The following is a 24448-nucleotide window of genomic DNA, read 5'->3' on the forward strand; positions in this document are numbered from 1 at the left end:
TGGATCTCCCATAGCGCACATCAATCACCCTCCTCTCCCTCCCTTCTCTCCCGCCTCTTGGAGCTCCTGAAAGAGTGCGGTGTGTTGCTTTCAGCTTGTTTGAGACTGCTGTAACCTTCTACTCAGTGCTTCTACTACGGGCGCTTTCCGCTCAGAAGCCCCGGTTTTGTGAATGGGCTTCAGTCCGCTCTGACTTCAACCGTGCCCGGGTAGCGCAAGGAACGAATTCAGATATGCAAACAGGTAACTGCTTGGGAAAGAAGGGCCAAGAGAAAGCAAGGCTTGATACGTCGTCGCCATTTTGTTATTTTTTTTTTATATCATTATGTATTTCTAAATAATTTAGGCTATTTTGTGAACATAAGTTTTTAGCAACTTTTTAAAAATCATTTAGATGCACATTGAACTGTTGAGGTATTTTATTATTTCGGCCAACTGCACATATAGCTTCTGAATACATTTTCTCACGAAAGTTGCCTTTGCTAAGAGATTGCTGGCGTATGTGCTCATCATTTATTACGAGTGAAGCTCGCAACTATGCAATCGAATAGAAAGCCCCGCTGTCAACAATGTTTTGGCACAGAATGACGCAGCCTCACCGGGGGCGTTCACCGTCCTCTAGCACAGTGCACGATCTGATCAGGCTGAAGGAAACAATGTAGCCGAACTTTCCCTTTTCCTGGCTGGCTGAGAAATAGTTACAAAATAAACTAAACAAAACTGGCCCGCGACTGATACCCCACCTTACCCATTTTTTTATTACAAAATAAAACATAGGATTCTGTTTATGTCAAAAAAAAAGAGAGACTAAAATCACAAGGAATTCAGCTACACATTTGTTTAATTTAGGAAATATGTTCCCAAGTATACCACAAATTAAAAAAGAGACATGTCTTTTGTATGTGATCATGTCTCAATGTAATCAAGGTATGAAATTATTGTTATTTTCAAAATACAATCTATTATTGTTATTAGTTGTGGTGAATTTGCAGCATTATTATAATTATGCCCCGGCCCATAACCATCGACTCCGCGGCTGAATCTACTTGTCTTCGCCTGCAGTACTGTAACAAGCTCTCCACCTAGCTGTCGAGACAAGTTACTACGGAGAATGCTACTGTAGTGTCTTCAACCCAGCGCTATGAAAACCGCCGCGCAAATGTTGTTCTCTAATGTATCCAGCCAGCCTATGCGTAGGGTTTCCTAGGAGGAGTAGGCCTAGCGACTTTAGTTATGTAACCAAACCAATATCTGAATACATCGCATGATTGTTGACGGTTGTCGAGAGGATAGGACAGTATCACCAAGCTCTCTTATCTTGTCTAATGTAGGCTAAACGCAGTTCTGGGACGCGCACGCTCGGTAAGTAGCACGAATATGTCTAATTTTGTAGCATATCAAACCATCATGTTATGTTAGTTAGTAAGTATATGCTAGCGTGCTGTATCACAGCGTTGCGACAATATTGCATCTGTCATATAATTTATTATGGGGGTGTGGGACCAGGGTTGAATTTTCCCTTCGCAGACTGTGATAATATTTATTAAGCCAATGTTGCTGACACAAGTATTATAAGGCAGACAGAGGACAGATGAGGGAGGGGAAAGGGGCATGGACTCATCACACAAAAAAGACTATCATCATAGAGAATTGTGATAACTGACAGACATGTAATAGTTTAATGGTTAAATTCGTTGTGCAATTATATGTATTATTGGTAAATGTTCTATGATATAGGCTATATGAATGACAACAACAACAATGGCACGTGTCATGTCATCACCTACGTTATGTGTGCACTGTGCGTAATGCCTACAAGCTACCATAGTTCACACGATGCATCGCCATTCGCCATTCGTGACACATGTGTCACCATGTGTCACCATGTGTCACCATGTGTCACCATGTGTCACCATGTGTGCGTAATGGTCATGTGAGGTGAAATGTGCATATTTTGGGATGTGAGCACTCAGTTTGTTTGTTGGACCTGACGAAGATCCGTTTCAGATGGAAACGTTGTCAATAAAGTGGTGAATTGGGAGCTTTAACAGTGTGCAGGCCTTCTTGTTCTTTAGTAGTTATTAGCCCAGTACCTATGTTTTTAAGGATGTGCGTATGACCACCAACTTTTCTCTGTGTGTGTCTCATCAGCTTGTATGGAGTAGCGGTACCACTTAGTATACTGAAATACTATCTCAACCGATCACTATCATGTACACTACATGACCAAAAGTATATGGACACCTGCTCGTCGAACATCTCATTCCAAAATCATAGGCATTAATATGGAGCTGGTTGGCCAGGGAAACCCATTTAATGAAGCTCCTGACAAACAGTTTTGTGCTGACGTTGATTTCAGAGGCAGTTTGGAACTCGGTAGTGAGCGTTGCAGCTGAGGACAGACGATTTTTATGTGCCACACACTTCAGCACTTGGGGGTCCCATTCTGTCAGCTTGTGTGGCCTACCACTTTGTGGCTGAGCCGTTGTTGCTCCTAGATGTTTCCACTTTACCATAACAGCACTTACAGTTGACCGGGGAAGCTCTAGCAGGGCAGAAATTTGATGAACTGACTTGATGGAAAAGTGGCATCCTATGACGGTGCCACGTTGAAAGTCACTGAGCTCTTCAGTAAGGCCATTCTACTGACAATGTTTGTCTGTGGAGATTGCATGGCTGTGTGCGCAACTTTATACACCTGTCAGCAACGGATGTGGCTGAAATAGCCGAATCCCCTCATTTGAAGGGGTGTCCACATACTTTTGTACATATAGCGTATAATGGGATGCTCTGTCACTAGTGTGTTGTCATAGAGATGCTTATGTACTAGTAGTTATGGCTGATAACAGTGACAGTCTGATGGAGATGGTTGGATATGAGAGGGCCATTACAATGATTTAACCCACTGCTTGTTGAGTGCAGAGGATCACAATGATAATAATGTCAAGTCTATCCATCACTCTGACATCTGCAATAGCTGTAGACCCGCTGCTTAAAGGCAGACTGAGCGAAATTACTTTGCCAAGAGCAGCACCGGAGATATTGAGATGAGCAAGATGCAAGACTTCACTCTCACTCAGTCACACACAGTATCTGCGCATGTGCAGGGGTTCGCTTCACGCTGTTCACAGCGTGGTAGCCAGGGCATCAAAACAGAGAAGTTGAGCCAATGCTCAATTACAGTAGTTGTTGCGAAAATTGACCCACTATGCTGTTTACTTTCTGCATCTACGTCATATCGTTGAGTCTACTTTTAATGTTACGATATCGTCGACTGCTAGTTAGTTAGCACGACAGACACTTCCTTGGAACAGACGGACAGGCTGTTTATAGGACTGAGGTTCATAACATTCATATTTAGTCATAGTGAATAATACGATTAGCTTTTGTTCTATCCAGTATGTATTGGCCACACCTCTTTCCTCAGTCTATCTACATGTAGGCTACGTGTGGGCCTGCTTGTTGACTCATGGCACTTGTACTTGTGTTATCTAAACACGTAATGTCGCCTATTCTATAATGCCATATTCTGAAAATTAAAGGTATTTCAACCTGTCACTCAATCTAGCCAACTTGACATTGTATTGATAAACAGGGCTATACTATATTGTACTGTAGTATACTGTCCTCTATCTCACCATGTCTTCATGTCACTGTGACCTCCACAATATGTACTCTCTCTCTCTCTCTCTCTCTCTCTCTCTCTCTCTCTCTCTCTCTCTCTCTCTCTCTCTCTCTCTCTCTCTCTCTCTCTCTCTCTCTCTCTCTCTCTCTCTCTCTCTCTATCTGGGTGTGTGTCTGTCTATCTGGGTCAGGCCACAGTAGTGGTCACTGTAGAGGTGACCAGTAGTCTGAGAGATACTGAGCTCTATATGATAACATGGTCTGACTGGAAGCCTCTTCAGAGGAGAAGGACAAGGCACTGTTGAGAGACAGATGAGTTGTTTCGTAAGAGGCTCTCCATAGAGAGTAAAGAATGTACAACAGGGTGTGTTTTATTAGGAAATGAAGAGAGAGAGAGAGAGAGAGAGAGAGGAATGAGACATAGGGGAATGAGACAGAGGGGATGATAGGGAAAGAGTTATAGGAGATGGTGTTTGTTTTGGCTGTATTGGTCAGCACATAGACTACAGAGCAAGTGTGTATGTGTGAGAGGGAGACAGAGAGAGGGAGACAGAGAGAGAGTAAAGTATGGCTGTTCAGGGGAACGTTATTGTTGGGTGTGTTACTTGCCATAGCATCACATTAAAAGTCCATTTACAATGGGGTCAATGAAAAGCTTACTTGACTTAGAGGAAACCAGGGGAGGGGGAGGAATTCACACTCGTTTCCAAAAATAAGTTTTGCCCGTTCCTACGGATTTGTGTTACACCACTACTGAGAGGGGAGGAGGGGAAAGTTCTGGAGGACGTGAATGGAAGGATTGAGGTTGAAGAGGAGAAAAAGACTGAAGAGAAGAGGGGGAGGAAATATGGTTTTCATTAACATGGATACGGTGCCTGGTGCTGGGTTGACCGTTTTACTGTGTGGTCTGTTCAGAGAGAGAGAGTTGCAAAGGGTTGCTGACAGACATGAAACAGAGAAGGTTGGAGAGAAAAGAGAGAGAGGCAGAGTACAGTAGAGAGTAGAGAGAAGGGAGGAGGGAGGGAAAGGTAGCAGGGTTGTGGTGTGGAGAGAAGTAGAAGTTGGTATCGAGCATGAGCCCTTAGATCTGTGATCCCTTCACGAAAGAAAGAAAGAAAGATGGAGGAAGGAAGGAATAATACCTTTTTAAAGAATTTGAAGAGAGTTTTCCAGTAAGTGCAGGCATTCTTGGAAAGGGCTGCTCTGCTGAGTATGATTGGTCCCCTGGGGTTCCGTTCAGTGAGGTCATCAGTGAGGTCATCATCTGAATCATCTCCTGAGTGACTTTACTGCCATCTGCTTCATACGACCACACACACACACACACACACACACACACACACAATACACACACACACCATACACATACACACACACACACACACACGGCTAGGGAAATTGTATGCAGCATTTTCTTCAGGACTTTGGCCGGAGAGAGCGGAGGAAAGAGAGGGAGCTGACTCCAGCTGTAGGGTTTAGTATAGTGTCGGGTTGCCAGGCTGGGTGATGCTGTGGTCAGCTGCAGTGGAGAACAGGACATAGCCTACTTGTAAGCTGACATTTAGCTGGTGTCTTTTGTCGTCTGTTGAAAGCATTATAGGAAGCGCCAGTATAGTTTAGAGGCAGTATAGTTTCTGTGTTTTCACGTTCTTGTAAAGTACTTTTGGATTGTCATTCTGTTGTTTTTCAGTAAAGCTGACAGACTTCTCCTGTTGTTTACATTTACATTTTACATTTTAGTCATTTAGCAGACGCTCTTATCCAGAGCGACTTACAGCAATTGTTGTATTGCTGTTACTAATGTCTGATGTCTTTCTCTGTCTGTTTCTCTCTTTCACTCCATCCTTCTCAGTTCAAGCCTGACTGACAGACAGAGAGGGACAGAGCGCTGGACAGTTGGGTCAAGAAAGCTTTTTGATATTTTAATCTCTGGACAATACCTGTTCCCTCCCACCCTGGGTGCCTCACCCCCCACCCCTCCCCCCTCACATCTCTGATGGACCAGAGAGCGAAGGGGGGCCCATCTCTACCTCCACCATCCTCACCGCCTCTCCTCCCCACAGCCCCACCACAGCAGTACCCAGAGAAAGAGGTAGGCGGTGGGACGAGGAAGAGGATAGAGAAGGAAGCAGGTGGTGCAGTACTGGAGGTGCTCATTGAGGGGCGCTGTGGTGCTGCAGGGCAGAGAGAGCTCCCATTCCCAGGCAGAGAGAGGAGCTGCACTGAGGGCAATGTGAGGCTGAGGATCGGAGTCCAAACGGCCAAACGCACCAAGAAACCCCCCAGGACCCTGGAGGGCTACGAGTGTAAACCCACCATCAGGACGTACCAGAGGCCTGGGAGGGGGGCAGCAGGGAGGGGGAGTCAGGAGGGAGGGGGGAGTGGGCAGGGGAACAGCCCTCAGGAGGAGGGGGACGGAGAGCAGAACCAGGGGTCAGACCCCAGCACCACCCAGACCAGGAAGATACACTCCTCCTCACCTCCGTCTTCATCATCATCATCATCATCATCATCATCAACAGCCCCTACAACCACCCCTCCCAGCCCAGCCAACCCTCAGACTGCGCCAGCCAAACAGGTAAGAAGAGAACCACTACTACCTCACTGAATACCTGACTTGTTAATCGCTTGCTACTAGTTTATTACATTGACTAGTACTTCAGTTCTGTTTTATACACCGGCTCCCCTACAAATCTCTCCAGTGTGAAGAAGTATTCACATTTGACACAATTATATATTATTACACATTTATGTAGGCTTGTGCATGATATGCATTAGTGTTCAGTATGTGTGTTTCCTATTCATCCCCCAGCAGGCGTGTTATCCGCTCCAGAACACTCAGCGGTTCCTAATGGTTTCTAATAATAATAAGGTCAAGTGAGTGATTGTCTGGATAGAGAAAGTTAAACAGCAGCAGCAGTGGTGAGTTAGAATAGAGAACAGGACTATTAATAGTCACACAGCACAGCAACTATTAGCAGCTGATCCAGACATTGGTCCATCAGCTCTTATGACAATCACCCACCCCAGAGAGTAGATTATTGCTTTAGCTGCAAACACCAGTCAGGCTGCAACAACGCAGCTCCCAAATTACAGGACAAGCATGAAATGTCAAGCCTCCTCATCTCTATTCGTGGCCATTTATAGCTACCAATAGCACAGCTGCCTTTCTCGATCGCTCTCTAGTTCTCTCTCTACTCTGTCTCTTTCTCTCTGTCTATTTTTACCTCCCCTCTTTTCTCTACCTGCTCTCATTTCTCTTTCTCTCCACCTCTCTCTCTTTCTCGATCGCTCAATTTCTCCTCTTGCCGGGTCAACCTCATTTCAGTCTCCATCACCTCAGCTTCTCTCCTCCCATTTGTCCTAATTTCTCTATCTTTCTCTCGCTCTCTCTTCGTCTCTCTCGCTCTCTCTCTCTTTTCCTCTCTCTCTCTTCCTCTCTCTTCCTCTTCCTCTCTTCCTGTCTCTTTCTCTATCTCTCTCTTTGTCATTGTGTCCTTTAGCTGTCTTCCAACAGGCTTGCACCAGCACCCCACCCTTACTGTTTCTCTCTCTTGTTTGCTCTCCTTTTCCCTCCCTCTTTCTCTTTCCTCTCCCTGTCCTCTCTCTGACCCACTAATGCTAATGAACTATGCAGCTCTGAAACACATTACATTTACATACCTCTACTTCCTTGTCAACAAGGGCACAATGCTGTAAATTATTAGAAAATAGCAATTGTGTAATACATGAACAGAACTCTATCATAGGTCTAACCGGGATTCTTTTGGATAAATATTTATTTCAAATATTTTTGATTATATTAAAATCTTTACCTGTAAATTACCTAGATCTTTTCTGATAGATGACATAATAAATGACCAATCTGATCTGATGTTTATAACCATGTTCTCATCCCAGCAGGTCCCTGTGAACCTGGGCTATAAGAAGTCAGACACCCTACCGGAGAAACCAAGGCACCCTGACCCACCTGATGCCCACAGCAAACTACCCTCACCTGCCCAAATGGACCAGGCAACCCCCTCTGAGCCCACAGCTTCATCTCCCCATTCCCCCCCTCCCTCATCACCCCATTCCCCCTTGGTAAAGGACCCTAGCGGTGAGGCAGGTGTTAAGGGGGAGGGAGGTATGCTGAATGGGGGAGTACCTACAGTCACCTGCCATCCTACCAGACTCACAAAGGTCAAAGGTCGCAAACAGAACTGTTCTTCCTCAGCCGCCCCCTCTAACGTGAACTCAACAACAAGACCTCCAGCCTCCAGCCCCCATCAGGCTGACCTTGCAGCCCAGGACAGGACTACAGGCTTCAGCTGCCCTCCTACACCGCCCCCATCCACACCCCTACTTCCAGACCAGAGAGGAGCCCCAGTGTCTGATGGGAGACTGAGTCCTGCTGCCTCCCTCACCAGCCTGAGCAGGGGACCATTACTACCGTCCTCTGTGGGAAATGAGAGAGGGAAGGAGGAGAAAGCCAAGAAGAAGAAAGAGAAAGATGACAAAGCGAGGGGTGAGAAAGGGAAGGGCAAGAGAGGGGAGAAGGGGAGAGGGAAGGAGGACAGAGGGAGGAATGAGAGTCCAAAGATGGACAGAGATGAGAGAGGGAAGGAGGGAACTGGGATGGATGAGAGCAGGAGGGATATGACGGGGAAGGAGGAGAGAAATGGGGACGAGGACAAGGAAAGAGAGAAGCCCAGAGACTTGAGTATGAATAAATCGCCCTCTTCTACAAAGTGTCAGATGTTGTCTGAGGTTCAGAGCAGGAAGACAGGTACACCCAGCCCAGACCTGACCAGAGGAACAGGGGAATCAGATGATACTGGTGCCCCCTCAAGACCCACCGTCTCTCCCTCCAACCCATCCACTGCCTCCTCTCCCCTCACCTCCCTCCCTCCTCCCTCTCTCTCTCTCCACTCTTCCTCTCCTCCTACTTCCCCCCGAGAGCAGGACAGCCGTCCGCTGAAGAAACGTAAGACCCGACGGCCAAGCTGGACCAGGCTGGTGAACCGGGCACAGAGACTGACAGAGAACCCAGATGGCCCCCAAGATGCCCCCTTAGTTGCCCCACAGACCTCCACTAGCCCCCAGACATCCCCTACTTCCCCCCAGACATCCCCCACTACCCCCCAGACACCCGCAACTACCAACTCACCCAACCTTTGGTCAGCTGAGTCATGCCTAGCCCCCTCCGTTCCCCCACCCTCCAGTCCGTCCTCCCTCTCCCCCTCTACCTCAACCCCCGTGAGACCCAGACCAGCAGGGCGACCCCCACCCCCCACCCAGTCTCACCTGTTGACCTCTGACCCTAGCCCTTCACCTGGACCTGACCGTCCCGTCTCTCAGGCCAGAAAAAGGGGTCGCCCCAAATCCCAAACCTCGAGCTTAGACGAACCCCAACCCAGACACTCCCCCAAACCTACCCGAGCTGAGGTGCTCCCTCATGGGCATGATGAGACTCCGGACCCCCATGTGCTCAACCCAGTGCTGGATCACAGTCCCACCCTCACCAATCCCTCTAGCCCCAACCCCACACCCAGGAAACGAGGTCGCCCCAAACGGCTGCCCCCCTCCCCCCTCCTCCCCAAACAGACTCTCCAGGACCAGAACAGGGGTACACTGACCCCCTCTGGAGGTGAGGAGAGGGGTAAAGACTTCCCCTCTGAAAAGGGCAACAGGAAGCTGAGGATGAGGAGCATCATCGGAGAGATGAAGAGGAGGAAGAGGAGGAGGCTACTCAGGGAAATGCTTTCTGGGTGTGGAGGGGGGAAGGAGGGGAGAGGAAGAGAGGGAGGTAGAGAGAACTCTCGTGGGGGTGCAGGAGGGGTGTGTGGGTTGGCCACAGCACCCTCCCTGTCCTCCTCCTTTGGGGGTAACCTAGGTCCCCAGATCAACGTGAGTAAGAGGGGGACCATCTACATGGGGAAGAGGAGAGGACGCAAACCCAAAGCTCCAGCTAACTCTAACCCTGCCTCTCAGTCCACACTGTTCACCAGTCTCTCTGGTCCCTCTCTCTTCTCCTCTCCCCAGCCCCATCCTCCCCTCTCTCACCCATTCCCCTCCCCATCTCTCACCCACTCCAGTGGAGCCCAGAGCCCTTACAGTGATGGAGGCTGCACAGAACCAGCTCCCTCCCTCTTCCTCCCCCACACCTTCTCCCTCCCCTCACCCTCCTCCTCCTGCGCATCACCACGTCCTCTCTCCTCCTCCTTCTCCTCCTCTTCATCCCTCTCTCCCTCCCTAAAGAGGAGTTCTCCAGGTCAGGGACGACATCCCCTCTTCCACCATCCCTCCAGCAGACTCTCTTCTCCTCCTCTTCCTCACCCTCCTCACCCTCTTTACCCCCATCTGCCTGTCTTCCCCGCACACCTGAAAGAGGCCACACCCTCACCTATCAGTAAATCACACAGCAAGGAGATGTTGCCTAGTGACAGTGTGATTGGAATGGACCACAACACTATCTCAGAGCGGGGGGAGAGGAGGGGCCGAGGGAGAGGGGGGGTAACCATGGGGATGACCTCAGATGTCACCAGGTCAGTGTTCCGGACAGGTTTAGGGGTCAACCGGAAGGGTCAGAGACAACCCTCGCCCTCCATGTTACTAGAACACCCCGCCCCTGTACCCTCACCCATCAGAGTGTCAGCCTCACCCCCCTCTCCCCCCTCTGCCTCCCCCAGACACACGCCTATTTCTGACTTAGTGGAACCCAGAGACAGACACAGGCACAGGCGGAGGGGGTACGAATGTCCCTATACCTGCCCCCCCTGCCCCTGCCTAGGGCACAACCAGCGCTCCCACCTGGACCTCTGCCCCTGCCTAGGGCACAACACACACAAGAGACAGAAACACAAACGCAAGAGGAAGTACCAGCACCTGCTCATGCACGCGCACGACCCAGACTTCCTCTCTGAACTGGACGATCTCATTGGGCAGTTCAGCGAGGTCCGCATCGGTCGCCACCGTGATTGGGCCAGAGCTGGACTGGGGCAGGATCTCGATGAGAGTGGGGGGAAAAGACGCCACTCTTCCTTATTGTCATCGCAAAATTTCCTCTCAAACGTTTACAGAATCAACTTGAGTGGATACTACTCGCCTCACCCCCTGTCTTACCCCCCTCACCCCTCCTTCTCCCCGCTCCACCCCCACCCCTGCCACGGCCTGCCTTATGGCAGCAGAAAGCCAGAGCAGAGGTTGAGGTGTGGCTGTCCCACCAAGCCCTGTGAGTCCCTAGACCAGGGTGACTGTGGCCAGGGGCGGAGGTGTGCCTTACAGGGTATCGCAGGGCACCTCCACCCCTCCTCTCTCAGTACCCCCCTGTCCTCCTCCACCACCTCTTCCACCACCCCCATGCCTCAGGGTTTTGGCTACTACAGAGGCTATCCTCTGACCATGGCCCATTACCCAAACCCCCACCCCTCCTTTCCCCTGCCTCCCCCTCACCCCTACGCCCCCCACCACCCCCACCTCCACCCCCCTCACCTCCTCCTCAACCCAGCCAGGTTCCACAGGAGGAGGAGCAGGCAGCTGAGGGAGGCTGGGTTGGGTGGAGGTGAGGACGTGGGGGTTAGGGGTGAGGGAAAGAGGGCCGGGGTCCGTTCCTGTCCAGGAGGGGCCATCCCTGGTAGGTCCTGTGTCTGTGGGGGGAGTGAACACAAGCTCAGACACAAACATCGTCACAGACAGCGTGATCGTGACGGAAAGGAAGAAGAGGAGGAGAGATTTGCAGGGTCACAGCTAAGGTCAGAGTTCACCACAGGGCCAGGAGAAAGTAGAAAGACTGGAGGACAAGGGAGTGCTGGGTTGATGGAGTCTCCATGGCAAAATAGGCACGGCAAATACCCCTCATCTTTATTCTCTGCTTCTGCTAAACCAGCCTCTTCATCATCATCATCAGAGAGGCTCAAACACACACCCCTCACCTGTCTAGGCTCCTCTCACCTGTCCTCGTTTGGGGAGGGCTGGGGGGGTCGGCAGAACCCCTGGCTGAGGAGAGGGGGGCTGGGGGCAGGATTCAGACCCCCCGATCCCACCTGGGGCACTCCGACAGAAGGGCAGAGAACGGCCGCTGTGGGGGGGTCAGAGAAAGAGGCAGGGGAGAGACACACACCCTGTCACAGCACCTTCACCCCCCCGACACACACCAACCTCTTCACCTCGTCTGTCACCAGTGGGAGGGGCATGAGGAGCGGAAGAGACAATTGGAGACCAGGGAGTCAAGACAGGTCACTGAGGAGTGAGGAGCCATCACAGACAGAGAGGAGAGGCACAGGTGAGACTGGGGAATGTTGTGTGTGAGAGAGAGAGAGAGAGAGAGAGAGAGAGCATTATTGAAACCAGGCACCCAGTCTAGACATACTACAGTGACAGCAGGTTTTCACATAGCAGAGACAGTGGTAAGGTTGGTAGACTGTCCTTCTCTCAGGTGTATGTAATCACTACATCAGAGACTGGACATTATATTGGGGAGGTCTCTGTTCTTTTTATTACCACAGCAAGTTAGAGACTTGAACAGAGAACCTGCATGACACATGAACTGTCACACATACACGCACGCGTACACTCACACACACACACATTATTTTCCCCTCATTTGTTGGTTCATTCTCACAGTCTGTTAATAACCCTTCCAGTCCGATCTGCCAGAGATCTTAGAAATGTCTCTGGTTGTGAAGTTGGCCACCTGCTGTGCTGTTTGAGCCCTGGGCTATGAAGCTATGAGCAGAACACAGTCATTAGTTAACCACTAGTCTCTATGTATAGTCCTATTCATGTGTCACTGTCTCAGCTGCTGCTTGTCTGTCTGCCTGCATGGCTGGCTGGCCAACATACTGTACACTGGCTGCCTGGCTGGCTGGCCAACATACTGTACACTGGCTGCCTGGCTGGCTGGCCAACATACTGTACACTGGCTGCCTGGCTGGCTGGCCAACATACTGTACACTGGCTGGCTGGCTGGCCAACATACTGTACACTGTCTGCCTGGCTGGCCAACATACTGTACACTGGCTGGCTGGCTGGCCAACATACTGTACACTGTCTGCCTGGCTGGCTGGCCAACATACTGTACACTGGCTGGCTGGCTGGCCAACATACTGTACACTGGCTGCCTGGCTGGCTGGCCAACATACTGTACACTGGCTGCCTGGCTGGCCAACATACTGTACACTGGCTGCCTGGCTGGCTGGCCAACATACTGTACACTGGCTGCCTGGCTGACTGGCCAACATACTGTACACTGGCTGCCTGGCTGGCTGGCCAACATACTATACACTGGCTGGCTGGCTGGCCAACATACTGTACACTGTCTGCCTGGCTGCCCAACATACTGTACTGTACACTGTCTGCCTGACTGGCTGCCTGGCTGGCCAACATACTGTACACTGGCTGGCTGGCTGGCCAACATACTGTACACTGGCTGCCTGGCTGGCTGGCCAACATACTGTACACTGGCTGCCTGGCTGGCTGGCCAACATACTGTACACTGGCTGCCTGGCTGGCTGGCCAACATACTATACACTGGCTGGCTGGCTGGCCAACATACTGTACACTGTCTGCCTGGCTGCCCAACATACTGTACTGTACACTGTCTGCCTGACTGGCTGCCTGGCTGGCCAACATACTGTACACTGTCTGCCTGACTGGCTGCCTGGCTGGCCAACATACTGTACACTGTCTGCCTAACTGGCCAACATACTGTACTGTACACTGTCTGCCTGACTGGCTGGCTGGCTGGCCAACATACTGTACTGTACACTGTCTGCCTGACTGGCTGGCTGGCTGGCCAACATACTATACTGTACATTGCCTGGCTGGCTGGCCAACATACTGTACTGTACACTGCCTGGCTGGCCAACATACTGTACTGTACACTGTCTGCCTGACTGACTGGCTGGCTGGCTGGCCAACATACTATACTGTACACTGCCTGGCTGGCTGGCCAACATACTATACTGTACACTGCCTGGCTGGCTGGCCAACATACTGTCCTGTACACTGCCTGGCTGGCTGGCCAACATACTATACTGTACACTGCCTGGCTGGCTGGCCAACATACTATACTGTACACTGCCTGGCTGGCTGGCCAACATACTGTCCTGTACAATGCCTGGCTGGCTGGCCAACATACTATACTGTACACTGCCTGGCTGGCTGGCCAACATACTGTCCTGTACACTGCCTGGCTGGCTGGCCAACATACTGTCCTGTACACTGCCTGGCTGGCTGGCCAACATACTATACTGTACACTGCCTGGCTGGCTGGCCAACATACTGTCCTGTACACTGCCTGGCTGGCTGGCCAACATACTATACTGTACACTGCCTGGCTGGCTGGCTGGCTGGCCAACATACTATACTGTACACTGCCTGGCTGGCTGGCCAACATACTGTCCTGTACACTGCCTGGCTGGCTGGCCAACATACTGTCCTGTACACTGGCTGCCTGGCTGGCTGGCCAACATACTATACTGTACACTGCCTGGCTGGCTGCCAACATACTATACTGTACACTGTCTGCCTGACTGGCTGGCTGGCTGGCTGGCTGGCTGGCCAACATACTGTCCTGTACACTGCCTGGCTGGCTGGCCAACATACGGTAAGTGTAATACTATCAAGCTAGGTGTTATTTTAGATTCTGAACTCCATTTTGAATAACACATTAGGAATGTGACCAAAATAGCTTTTTGCCACTTGAGGAACATTGCCAAGGTGCGGCTGTTTTTCTCTCAGGCTGGTACAGATAGACTCATCCTCATTCAGCTTTTATTACAAACAGGCTTGACTACTGTAATGCTCTCCTGTCTGGTCTACCCAAGAAAGCCATTGGTCAACTGCAAAACATACAGAATGCTGCAGCATGGGTACTGACCAAGACCAGATGGAGAGAACACATTACACCGGTTTTAAGGTCTCTGCACTGGCTGCCTTGCCTGTGAGTTTTAGAATTCATTTAAAGATTATTCTATTGGTTTTTAAAACAATCCACGATTGTGCACCCCAATGCATGTCAATTATGTACCCAGTAGGTCCCTCAGGTCCTCTGGCACTGGCCTTTTAACTGTCCCAAAGCCTAGGACCAAGAGACATGGGGAGGCAGCCTTTAGTTATTATGCCCCCTGTCTCTGGAAGAGCCTGCCAGAGAACCTGAGGGGGGCCGAAACTGTGGACATATTTAAAATAGATCTTAAAACATACCTTTGCTTTTCCTTAGGGTGCTTTTAGTCATTCAGGTTTTATTGTTATTCTTTCGCTTTTTATCCTCTTATGTTTGTGGTGTAGTAAATATTCTATTTTCATATGTTTTATTTTTTATGTGAAGCACATTATGTTGCATTCCATGTCTGAAATGTGTTGTGTAAATAAAGCTTCATTTAATTTGACTTGCTGTACACTGCGTGGCTGGCTGGCCAACATACTGTACTGTACACTGGCTGGCTGGCTGGCTGGCTGGCTGGCTGGCTGGCCAACATACTGTACAGTACACTGCCTGGCTGGCTGGCTGGCTGGCCAACATACTGTACTGTACACTGCCTGGCTGGCTGGCTGGCTGGCTGGCCAACATACTGTACTGTACACTGGCTGGCTGGCTGGCCAACATACTGTACTGTACACTGCCTGGCTGGCTGAGTGGCTGGCCAACATACTGTACTGTACACTGGCTGGCTGGCCAACATACTGTACTGTACACTGCCTGGCTGGCTGGCTGGCTGGCTGGCCAACAAACTATACTGTACGCTGGCTGGCTGGCTGGCTGGCTGGCTGGCCAACATACTGTACTGTACACTGGCTGGCTGGCTGGCCAACATACTGTACTGTACACTGGCTGGCTGGCCAACATACTGTACTGTGCGCTGGCTGGCTGGCCAACATACTGTACAGTACACTGGCTGGCTGGCCACTGCCTGGCTGGCTGGCTGTCTGGCCAACATACTGTACTGTACACTGCCTGTCTGGCTGGCTGGCTGGCCAACATACTGTACTGTACACTGCCTGGCTGGCTGGCTAACACACTGTAATGTACACTGCCTGTCTGGCTGGCTGGCTGGCCAACATACTGTACTGTACACTGCCTGGCTGAGCGGCTGGCCAACATACTGTACTGTACTCTGCCTGGCTGGCTGAGTGGCTGGCCAACATACTGTACTGTACACTGCCTGGCTGGCCAACATACTGTACTGTACACTGCCTGGCTGGCTGAGCGGCTGGCCAACATACTGTACTGTACTCTGCCTGGCTGGCTGAGCGGCTGGCCAACATACTGTACTGTACTCTGCCTGGCTGGCTGAGTGGCTGGCCAACATACTGTACTGTACACTGCCTGGCTGGCCAACATACTGTACTGTACACTGCCTGGCTGGCTGAGCGGCTGGCCAACATACTGTACTGTACACTGCCTGGCTGGCTGAGCGGCTGGCCAACATACTGTACTCTACTCTGCCTGGCTGGCTGAGTGGCTGGCCAACATACTGTACTGTACACTGCCTGGCTGGCCAACATACTGTACTGTACTGTACACTGCCTGGCTGGCTGGCTGGCTGGCCAACATACTTTACTATACACTGCCTGGCTGGCTGGCCAACATAATACTGTACACTCCCTGGCTGGCTGGCTGGCCAACACACTGTACTGTACACTGCCTGGCTGGCTGAGTGGCTGGCCAACATACTTTACTATACACTGCCTGGCTGGCTGGCTGAGCGGCTGGCCAACATACTTTACTATACACTGCCTGGCTGGCTGGCCAACATATAATACTGTACACTGCCTGCCTGCCTGGCTGGCTGGCAAACATACTGTACTGTACACTGCTTTGCTGAGTGGCTGGCCAACATACTGTAGTATACACTGTCTGGCTGGCTGGCTGTTCAACATACTGTACAGTACACTGCCTGGCTGTCTGGCCAACAATACAGTACACTGCCTACCTGGCTGGCTGGCTGGCCAACATACTATACTGTACACTGCCTGGCTGACTGGCCAACATACTGTCCAGTACACTGGCTGACTGACTGGCCAACATACTATACTGTACACTGCCTGGCTGACTGGCCAACATACTGTCCTGTACACTGGCTGGCTGGCCAACATACTATACTGTACACTGGCTGGCTGGCTGACTGGCCAACATACTGTCCTGTACACGGGCTGGCTGGCTGACTGGCCAACATACTATACTGTACACTGGCTGGCTGGAAAAACCCTAGAAGGAAAGGCTGCTCAGTCAGTGTTAATGTTGGGGAATTTTGGAAAGATGGGAAGAAAGGAGATACTTGAGGAGAAGTGATGGATAGAGGGATGGCGGGGGACTGATAGTGAGGGAGGATAGAGAGGTAGGGCAGAGGGAGGGAGGTAGAGAGTTGTTTTTGAGAGGGGAGGAGGGAGGATGGATTTGTTTGGCAGTCGCACATCATCTAACCAGACACATATGTGACTGAGCACACACACACACAGCCCGTTACACACATTCTAATGTATAATTTGTGTGTGTGGGTGTTTGCGTGTGTGTGGGTGTTTGCGCGCATGCGTGTATACCAGAGGGGGCTTGTGGGAGGAGATATAGGTGGACGGGCTCTTTGTAATGCCTGGAATGGAATCAGTAGAATGGTACCAAACACATCAAATACATGGAAAGATTGACTCTGTTCCAATGATTCTATTCCAGCCACTACAATGAGCCCGTCCTCCTAAAGCTCATTCCACCAGCCTCCTCTGGTGCATACCGTGCGCGTATGTGTGTGTGTGCTTGACTGCTTGTTGTGATTCCCAGAAGGGTAGTATATGATTTGAGGGGAATACCAGGCAGCAGTGCAAAGGAAGTGTAGAGTCACCCCATCCCAGGGACACACTGAGACAGACTGCTGCTGTTTCAGTTACTGATACATATACACCTCTCTCTCTCTCTTCCCCTCTCTTTATTTCCCAATCGTTCCCTTTCTCCTCTCTCTCTCTTCCCCTCTCTTTATTTCCCAATCATTCCCTTTCTCCTCTCTCTCTCTTCCCCTCTCTTTATTTCCCAATCATTCCCTTTCTCCTTTCTCTGTCTCCCACCTCTCTCTCCTCTCTCTCTCTCTCTTCCCCTCTCTTTATCTCCCAATCATTCCCTTTCTCCTCTCTCTGTCTCCCACCTCTCTCTCATCTCTCTCTCTCACTCCCTGTCCTCGCTCCAATGACTTCTCTCTGGACTCAAGACCCACACTATGACCTGAGCAGGAGGCAACTGAAGTGGCTGAGAACCGGTCAAAGTTTTGGGGCTAAGAGAGGGCCTGGACGACCCAGGAAGAACCCTCTAGCCTCCCCTTTGGTCTCCCCCTTCCTCTCTCCTACAAGCCAACCAAACCCTCCAACTGAGACAGACGTCCAGAACAGAGACAGAAACAGAGGAGGAGGAGATTCAGTACAAGAGGTGATTGAAGCTGTGATTCAGAGCCAGAGGAGGAGAAGACGGAAGAGGAGGCGCATTGAGAAAGAGGTCGAGCGTCCATCCTGTCTCCAAAGGTAAACCGTCAGAACTCACCCTTATCCCAACTGACCCAGCGAGTGCCCTCGCAGATGGTCGCAAAGTTTAACGCAACAACATTTCACTCCCACAGCGATCAAAACGTTACTGAGAAAGTCTAGAAAATGCATGCTGTTTTACATACCCTGAAACTAGCTGCTAGATGTGCGCTGAAGACTTAATACCTCACACAGACAAAGTATATTAACACATGGTTGACAGCACTGTGTGCTAAGCCAGTGCCCTTTCTCTCTCTTTCTTTCTCTCTATCCTATCTCTCGCTCTCTCACTTTATTCCTTCTTCTTAGTTCTGGTGAAGGTGAGCCAGTCACCCACACCCCCTCCATATGCACAGGCCAATCAGAGCTAACCCAAACTCCATCCCTAACCCCAGCCAGCCAATCAGATAAGGGAGCTGACCAGCTGCCGAGGAAGAGGTTTCAGAGGGCGGGGCTCTACTCAGATGACTACAAAACTACAGAGTGAGTTTTCATTCACCCGTTCATACAAACTAACTTCACATACTCTGAATTGATTTCACAAATGGTGTGTATTCTATTCATTTCCTAGTGTAAATGTGTCTCTTCCCCAGTCCCTCCTCTCAGAACCAGCTGAATAGAGAGAGACTGGAATATACACCAGGAGAACAAGACTACAGCCTCCTGCCTGCTCCCATACATGTTGGTGAGTTTTTATTTAAAAAAAATTGATTTCACCTTTATTTAACCAGGTAGGCCAGTTGAGAACAAGTTCTCATTTACAATTGCGACCTGGCCAAGATATAGCAAAGCAAAGCAGTGCAACACAGACAACAACACAGAGTTACACATGGAATAAACAAACGTACAGTCAATAACACAATAGGAAAAAAGTCTATATACAGTGTGTGCAAATGGCGTAAGGAGGTAAGGCAATAAATAGGCCATAGTAGCGAAGTAATTACAATTTAGCAAATTAACACTGGAGTGATAGATGTGCAGATGATGTGCAAGTACAAATACTGGTGTGCAAAAGAGCAAAAAAGTAAATAATAACAATATGGGGATGAGGTAGGTTGTTGGATGGGCTATTTACAGATGGGCTGTGTACAGCTGCAGCGATCGGTAAGCTGCTCAGATAGCTGATGTTTAAGTTAGTGAGGGAGATATAAGTCTCCAACTTCAGCAATTTTTGCAATTCATTCCAGTATTTGGCAGCAGAGAACTGGAAGGAAAAGCGGCCAAAGGGAGTGTTGGCTTTGGGGATGACCAGTGAGATATACCTGCTGGCGCGCGTGCTACGGATGGGTGTTGTTAGGGTGACTTTACCTAGCAAAGACTTATAGATGACCTGGAGCCAGTGGGTCTGGCGACGAATATGTAGCGAGGGCCAGCCGACGAGAGCATACAGGTCGCAGTGGTGGGTGGTATATGGGGCTTTGGTGACAAAACGGATGGCACTGTGATAGACTGCATCCAGTTTGCTGAGTAGTGTTGGAGGCTATTTTATAAATTACATCGCCGAAGTCGAGGATTGGTACGATAGTCAGTTTTACAAGGGTATGTTTGGCAGCGTGAGTGAAGGAGGCTTTGTTGCGAAATAGGAAGCCGATTCTGGATTTAATTTTGGATTGGAGATGTTTAATATGAGTCTGGAAGGAGAGTTTACAGTCTAGCCAGACACCTAGGTATTTGTAGTTGTCCACATATTCTAAGTCAGAACCATCCAGATTAGTGATGCTGGTCGGGCAGGCGGGTGCGGGCAGCGATCGGTTGAAGAGCATGCATTTAGTTTTACTAGCGTTTAAGAGCAGTTGGAGGCCACGGAAGGAGTGTTGTATGGCATTGAGTCTCGTTTGGGGGTTTGTTAACACAGTGTTCAAAGAAGGGCCAGATGTATACAGAATGGTGTCGTCTGCGTAGAGGTGGATCAAGGAATCACCCGCAGCAAGAGCGTCATCGTTGATATATACAGAGAAAAGAGTTGGCCCGAGAATTGAACCTTGTGGTACCCCCATAGAGACTGTCAGAGGTCTGGACAACAGGCCCTCCGATTTGACACACTGAACTCTATCTATACGTCTATAACAGTTTGGGTCCAGACTGTCACCCCCTTTGAAGAGGGGGGTGACCGCGGCATCTTTCCAATCTTTAGGAATCTCGGACGATACGAAAGAGAGGTTGAACAGACTGGTAATAGGGGTTGCAACAATGGCGGCAGATCATTTTAGAAAGAGAGGGTCCAGTTTGTCTATTCCAGCTAATTTATACGGGTCCAGGTTTTGCAGCTCTTTCAGAACATCTGCTATCTGGATTTGGGTGAAGGAGAAGCTGGGGAGGTTTGGGCAAGTAGCTGCAGGGCAAGTAGCTGCAGGGGGTGCGGAGCTGTTGGCCGGAGTTGGGGTAGCCAGGAGGAAAGCATGGCCAGCTGTAGAGATATGCTTATTGAAATGATCGATTATCGAGGATTTATCGGTGGTGACAGTGTTTCCTAGCCTCAGTGCAGTGGGCAGCTGGGAGGAGGTGCTCTTATTCTCCATGGACTTTACAGTGTCCCAAAACTTTTTGGAGTTAGAGCTACAGGATGCAAATTTCTGTTTGAAAAATCTAGCCTTTGCTTTCCTAACTGACTGAGAGTATTGGTTCCTGACTTCCCTGAAAAGTTCCATATCGCGGGGACTATTCGATGCTAGTGCAGTCCGCCACAGGATGTTTTTGTGTTGGTCGAGGGCAGTCAGGTCTGGAGTGAACCAAGGGCTATATCTGTTCTTAGTTCTACGTTTTTTGAAAGGGGCATGCTTATTTAAGATGGTGAGGAAATTACTTTTAAAGAATGACCAGGCATCCTCTACTGACGGCAGGAGGTCAATATCCTTCCAGGATACCCGGGCCAGGTCGATTAGAAAGGCCTGCTTGCTGAAGTGTTTTAGGGAGCGTTTGACAGTGATGAGGGGTGGTCGTTTGACCGCAGACCCATTACGGATGCAGGCAATGAGGCAGTGATCGCTGAGATCCTGATTGAAAACAGCAGAGGTGTATTTGGAGGGCAAGTTGGTCAGGATAATATCTATGAGGGTGCCCATGTTTTCGGATTTAGGGTTGTACCTGGTGGGTTCCTTGATGATTTGTGTGAGATTGAGGGCATCTAGCTTAGATTGTAGGACTGCCGGGGTGTTAAGCATATCCCAGTTTAGGTCACCTAACAGAACGGTGTGTGTGTGTGTGTGTGTGTGTGTGTGTGTGTGTGTGTGTGTGTGTGTGAGAAAGAGAGAGAGATTGTGTGTGTCAGGTTTTTAACACCCCCCTTTCTCTCACAGGGAAGTACCTAAGAATGAGACGTATTGACTTTCAGTTGCCTTTTGACGTCATATGGCTCTTCAGGCACAACCAGGTGTGTAACACACTATGCACACACACACACAAACACACAGAATAAACTCACTCACTTGAATGACCATGTCTCTGTGTGTTCCAGCTCCACAAAGAGCCAGATGTTCATCTGACCAGAGAGATCTCATCCTGTGAGTACCCTAAAGTCACATCTGGCTTCTGTATGTGCATACGGTGCATACCATACACAACGTTAATACTGTAGTGTGTACATCAATACTTGACTTCAACGTGACTTACCACCATACTTGGTTGGGGGGGGGACATCCCACTGTTGCAGTGACACATTGAAAGTGTTCAGTCTGTGTGGAGGGGTCCATACCTCATTATCTCTCTGTCTTTGTTTTCCTCCCAGACCAACCAAAAGAGAAGAGCCTGTCCAGTCACCAGACAGGGGTGTCCCTCCCTCCCTCTCCCCAGGAGGAGTGTTCCAGTCCCAGTAAGAAGCTGTTTCCCTACCTGGACATGGAGCCTATGACCACCAGTGACAGGTAAAGACAGAAGACAACCCGCCATGTCAGTACACATGGAGGTGCAGACTAGTAGTTTGTGTGCATTTCTCAAAATAATGATCTTATTTATGTATTTGTTTGATTGTCAGGGTGTTCGTCCTGAAGCACCGCGTGTTCCTTTTGAGGAACTGGGAGAGGGTCAGAGACAGACAGATACACCTGAGGAGGGGGAGAGAGGGGGAACGAGAGAAAGATGGAGGAGGAGTTTCCAGCTATGTAGCTACTGGGGACAACAACAGCCACATCATGTCAGGTCCATGAAGCAAGTGTGTGTGTTAGTTTAAGTTTTTGTAGGTGTGTGTGTGCTCGCACGCCTGTGTGTGTGCACCTGTGTGTTAGTGTGTTTTATTTGAAATGTGTTCATTGTCTTTCAGTAGTATTGTACTGAGTGTATGTTTATATGGACATAAATGTGTGTGTTCATCTCAGTGCTCAGTTTAGCTCTCTGTTTTACAGTATTTATTGAGCCATATCATATTCAGCATTACACACACAGCAGTTTTCCAACCACAGAAATAAGTGCTTTCCCATTTCTGTCATCTCCTCACTGCCGTCCAAGAACATCCAGCTAGGTTCAGCTTTCCCCATAAACTATCAACCAAAATGGATTTCCATCAAACAGTCACCAGCTAAGAACAGACACTCATAAGGGAATTTTAAGGACATCTACTGTACATATATATACACACACACACACACACACACACACACACACACACACACACACACACACAAAATACCATCCATGGGCACTAAGGTTCTTTCCCCTCCCTCTAGGTCGACAAATGGCGGTGAAGAAGAAGGTTGTGTGGACTAGTGAGCCCCTTCGTGATCCCCAGTGCCCCCATAACCCCCTCAGCACCACGCTCCATGTGAGTGCTCTCCTGAGTGCTCTACTCTGAGTACTCTACTCTGAGTGCTCTATCCCTGTACTGTAACTGTAAAGATATTCACTCATTAGTGTCTCCCATGAGGGCTGTCTTGAAGTATTCATATGGAGTTCTTTGTCTGTGTCACTAATTCTTATAACTAACTCCTGATGTCCCATCTGCCCCCACCACAGCTCACTCAGAACAGACAAGAGGAGAAAAAACAGGTGGAGGAGGAAGAGGAGGGCTGGAGGGAGGTCCGGAAGGAGCGACTGAACAACATACTCCTGAAGCTGCGGCAGACATGATTGGACAAGGAAGGAAGGAAGGAGGGGGGAAATCTCAGCTCAGTCTCTCTTCTTCTTCCAAGTAGCTCAGTTCAGCTAACTTTGCACTAGTGTTGGGGGGGAAAAGCTTCCCTGAAATGATTTGTTATAAAGATGATTTTGGCCTTTGTTTCTGAGAGGAATGAGGGTGTTGTTGTTTACTGTACCATTGAGAATGATTGACAGACGGTCAGCAGACCAGTGACAGTCTGATTTAATAGTCAGAGAGGGTGGAAGGGATGGATGGAGACCATAGAGTCTTAGGGCTGGATTCAATTCGTATTGCGGACGATCCGCGTTATAGCTCGATTTAAATGTAAAGGAAATGTTCCCGTGTTCTCGCAGACTACATTCACAGTAAACGCTGCATGTCGGCTCAATCTGAAATTACCATGACAATATCATTTTTTACAATTTTACCCCCTTTTTTGTGATATCCAATTACGATCTTGTCTCATCGCTGCAACTACCCAATGGGCTCGGACAGGCGAAGGTCGAGTCATGCGTCCTCCAAAGCGTGACCCAAGCCGCGCTTCTTAACACCTGCTTGCTTAACCGGAATGTGTCGGAGGAAACACCGGCCAACTGACGCCTGTCAGCTTGCAGGTGCCTGTCAGCTTGCAGGTGCCTGTCAGCTTGCAGGTGCCTGGTCTGCCACAAGGAGTCGCTAGAGCGCGATGAGCCAAGTAAAGCCCCCCGGGCCAAACCTTCCACTAACCCGGACGACCCTGGGCCAATTGTGCGCCGCCCTATGGGACTCCCGGTCACAGCCGGTTGTGACACAGCCTGGGATCGAACCCCAGGCTGTAGTGACACCGCAACACTGCGATGCAGTGCCATAGACCGCTGCCATAGACCGCTGCACCACTTGGGAGGCCTACCTCTACATTTTTATGCAGATCTTCTGCAATACTTTCGCGATACACAGCCCTTAGGGTTTGATTCAATCCCTGTCGCTGAAGTTCGGCACTATAGCATGATTGTAAAGGTAATTTTTAATTGAGCCGATATATGCAGTTATTACCGTGAATGCAGTCTCCGCTAATGCGGGACATTGCCTTTAATGTTCTCTTCAGCTCTACGTATTGAATCAAGCCTTTAATGTAAAAGTGCCATGTTGTAAATAAACTGACGCCTAAGTGAGTTCAATCTCCAAAAGCAATACGTCCTGTAAGGATTTCAGTACAGTAACTTTAATATCACTACCAGTACCAGCTAGAGACCCTTCTATGTATCAAACCAAGTAGTTTTTATTGCCTTA

The 24448-nt window shown here is 49.6% G+C and overlaps 1 protein-coding gene across 1 annotated transcript; it reads left to right on the forward strand.

Moving 5' to 3' along the window:
- The first annotated feature begins 62 nt into the window (after positions 1-62).
- Positions 63-23502, forward strand: LOC115176427 (histone-lysine N-methyltransferase ASH1L). Its single transcript, XM_029736471.1, has 12 exons — positions 63-243; positions 5477-6202; positions 7528-11887; positions 17805-18111; positions 18421-18594; positions 18705-18796; positions 21408-21481; positions 21566-21611; positions 21836-21971; positions 22082-22245; positions 22770-22864; positions 23056-23502. Exons 2-12 carry the CDS (start codon positions 5621-5623, stop codon positions 23167-23169), a joined length of 6144 nt encoding a protein of 2047 aa, XP_029592331.1. The 5' UTR covers positions 63-243; positions 5477-5620; the 3' UTR covers positions 23170-23502.
- Positions 23503-24448: the final 946 nt, after the last annotated feature.

This window comes from Salmo trutta, chromosome 37 (assembly GCF_901001165.1).
Source record: "Salmo trutta chromosome 37, fSalTru1.1, whole genome shotgun sequence".
Taxonomy (NCBI): Eukaryota; Metazoa; Chordata; class Actinopteri; order Salmoniformes; family Salmonidae; genus Salmo; species Salmo trutta.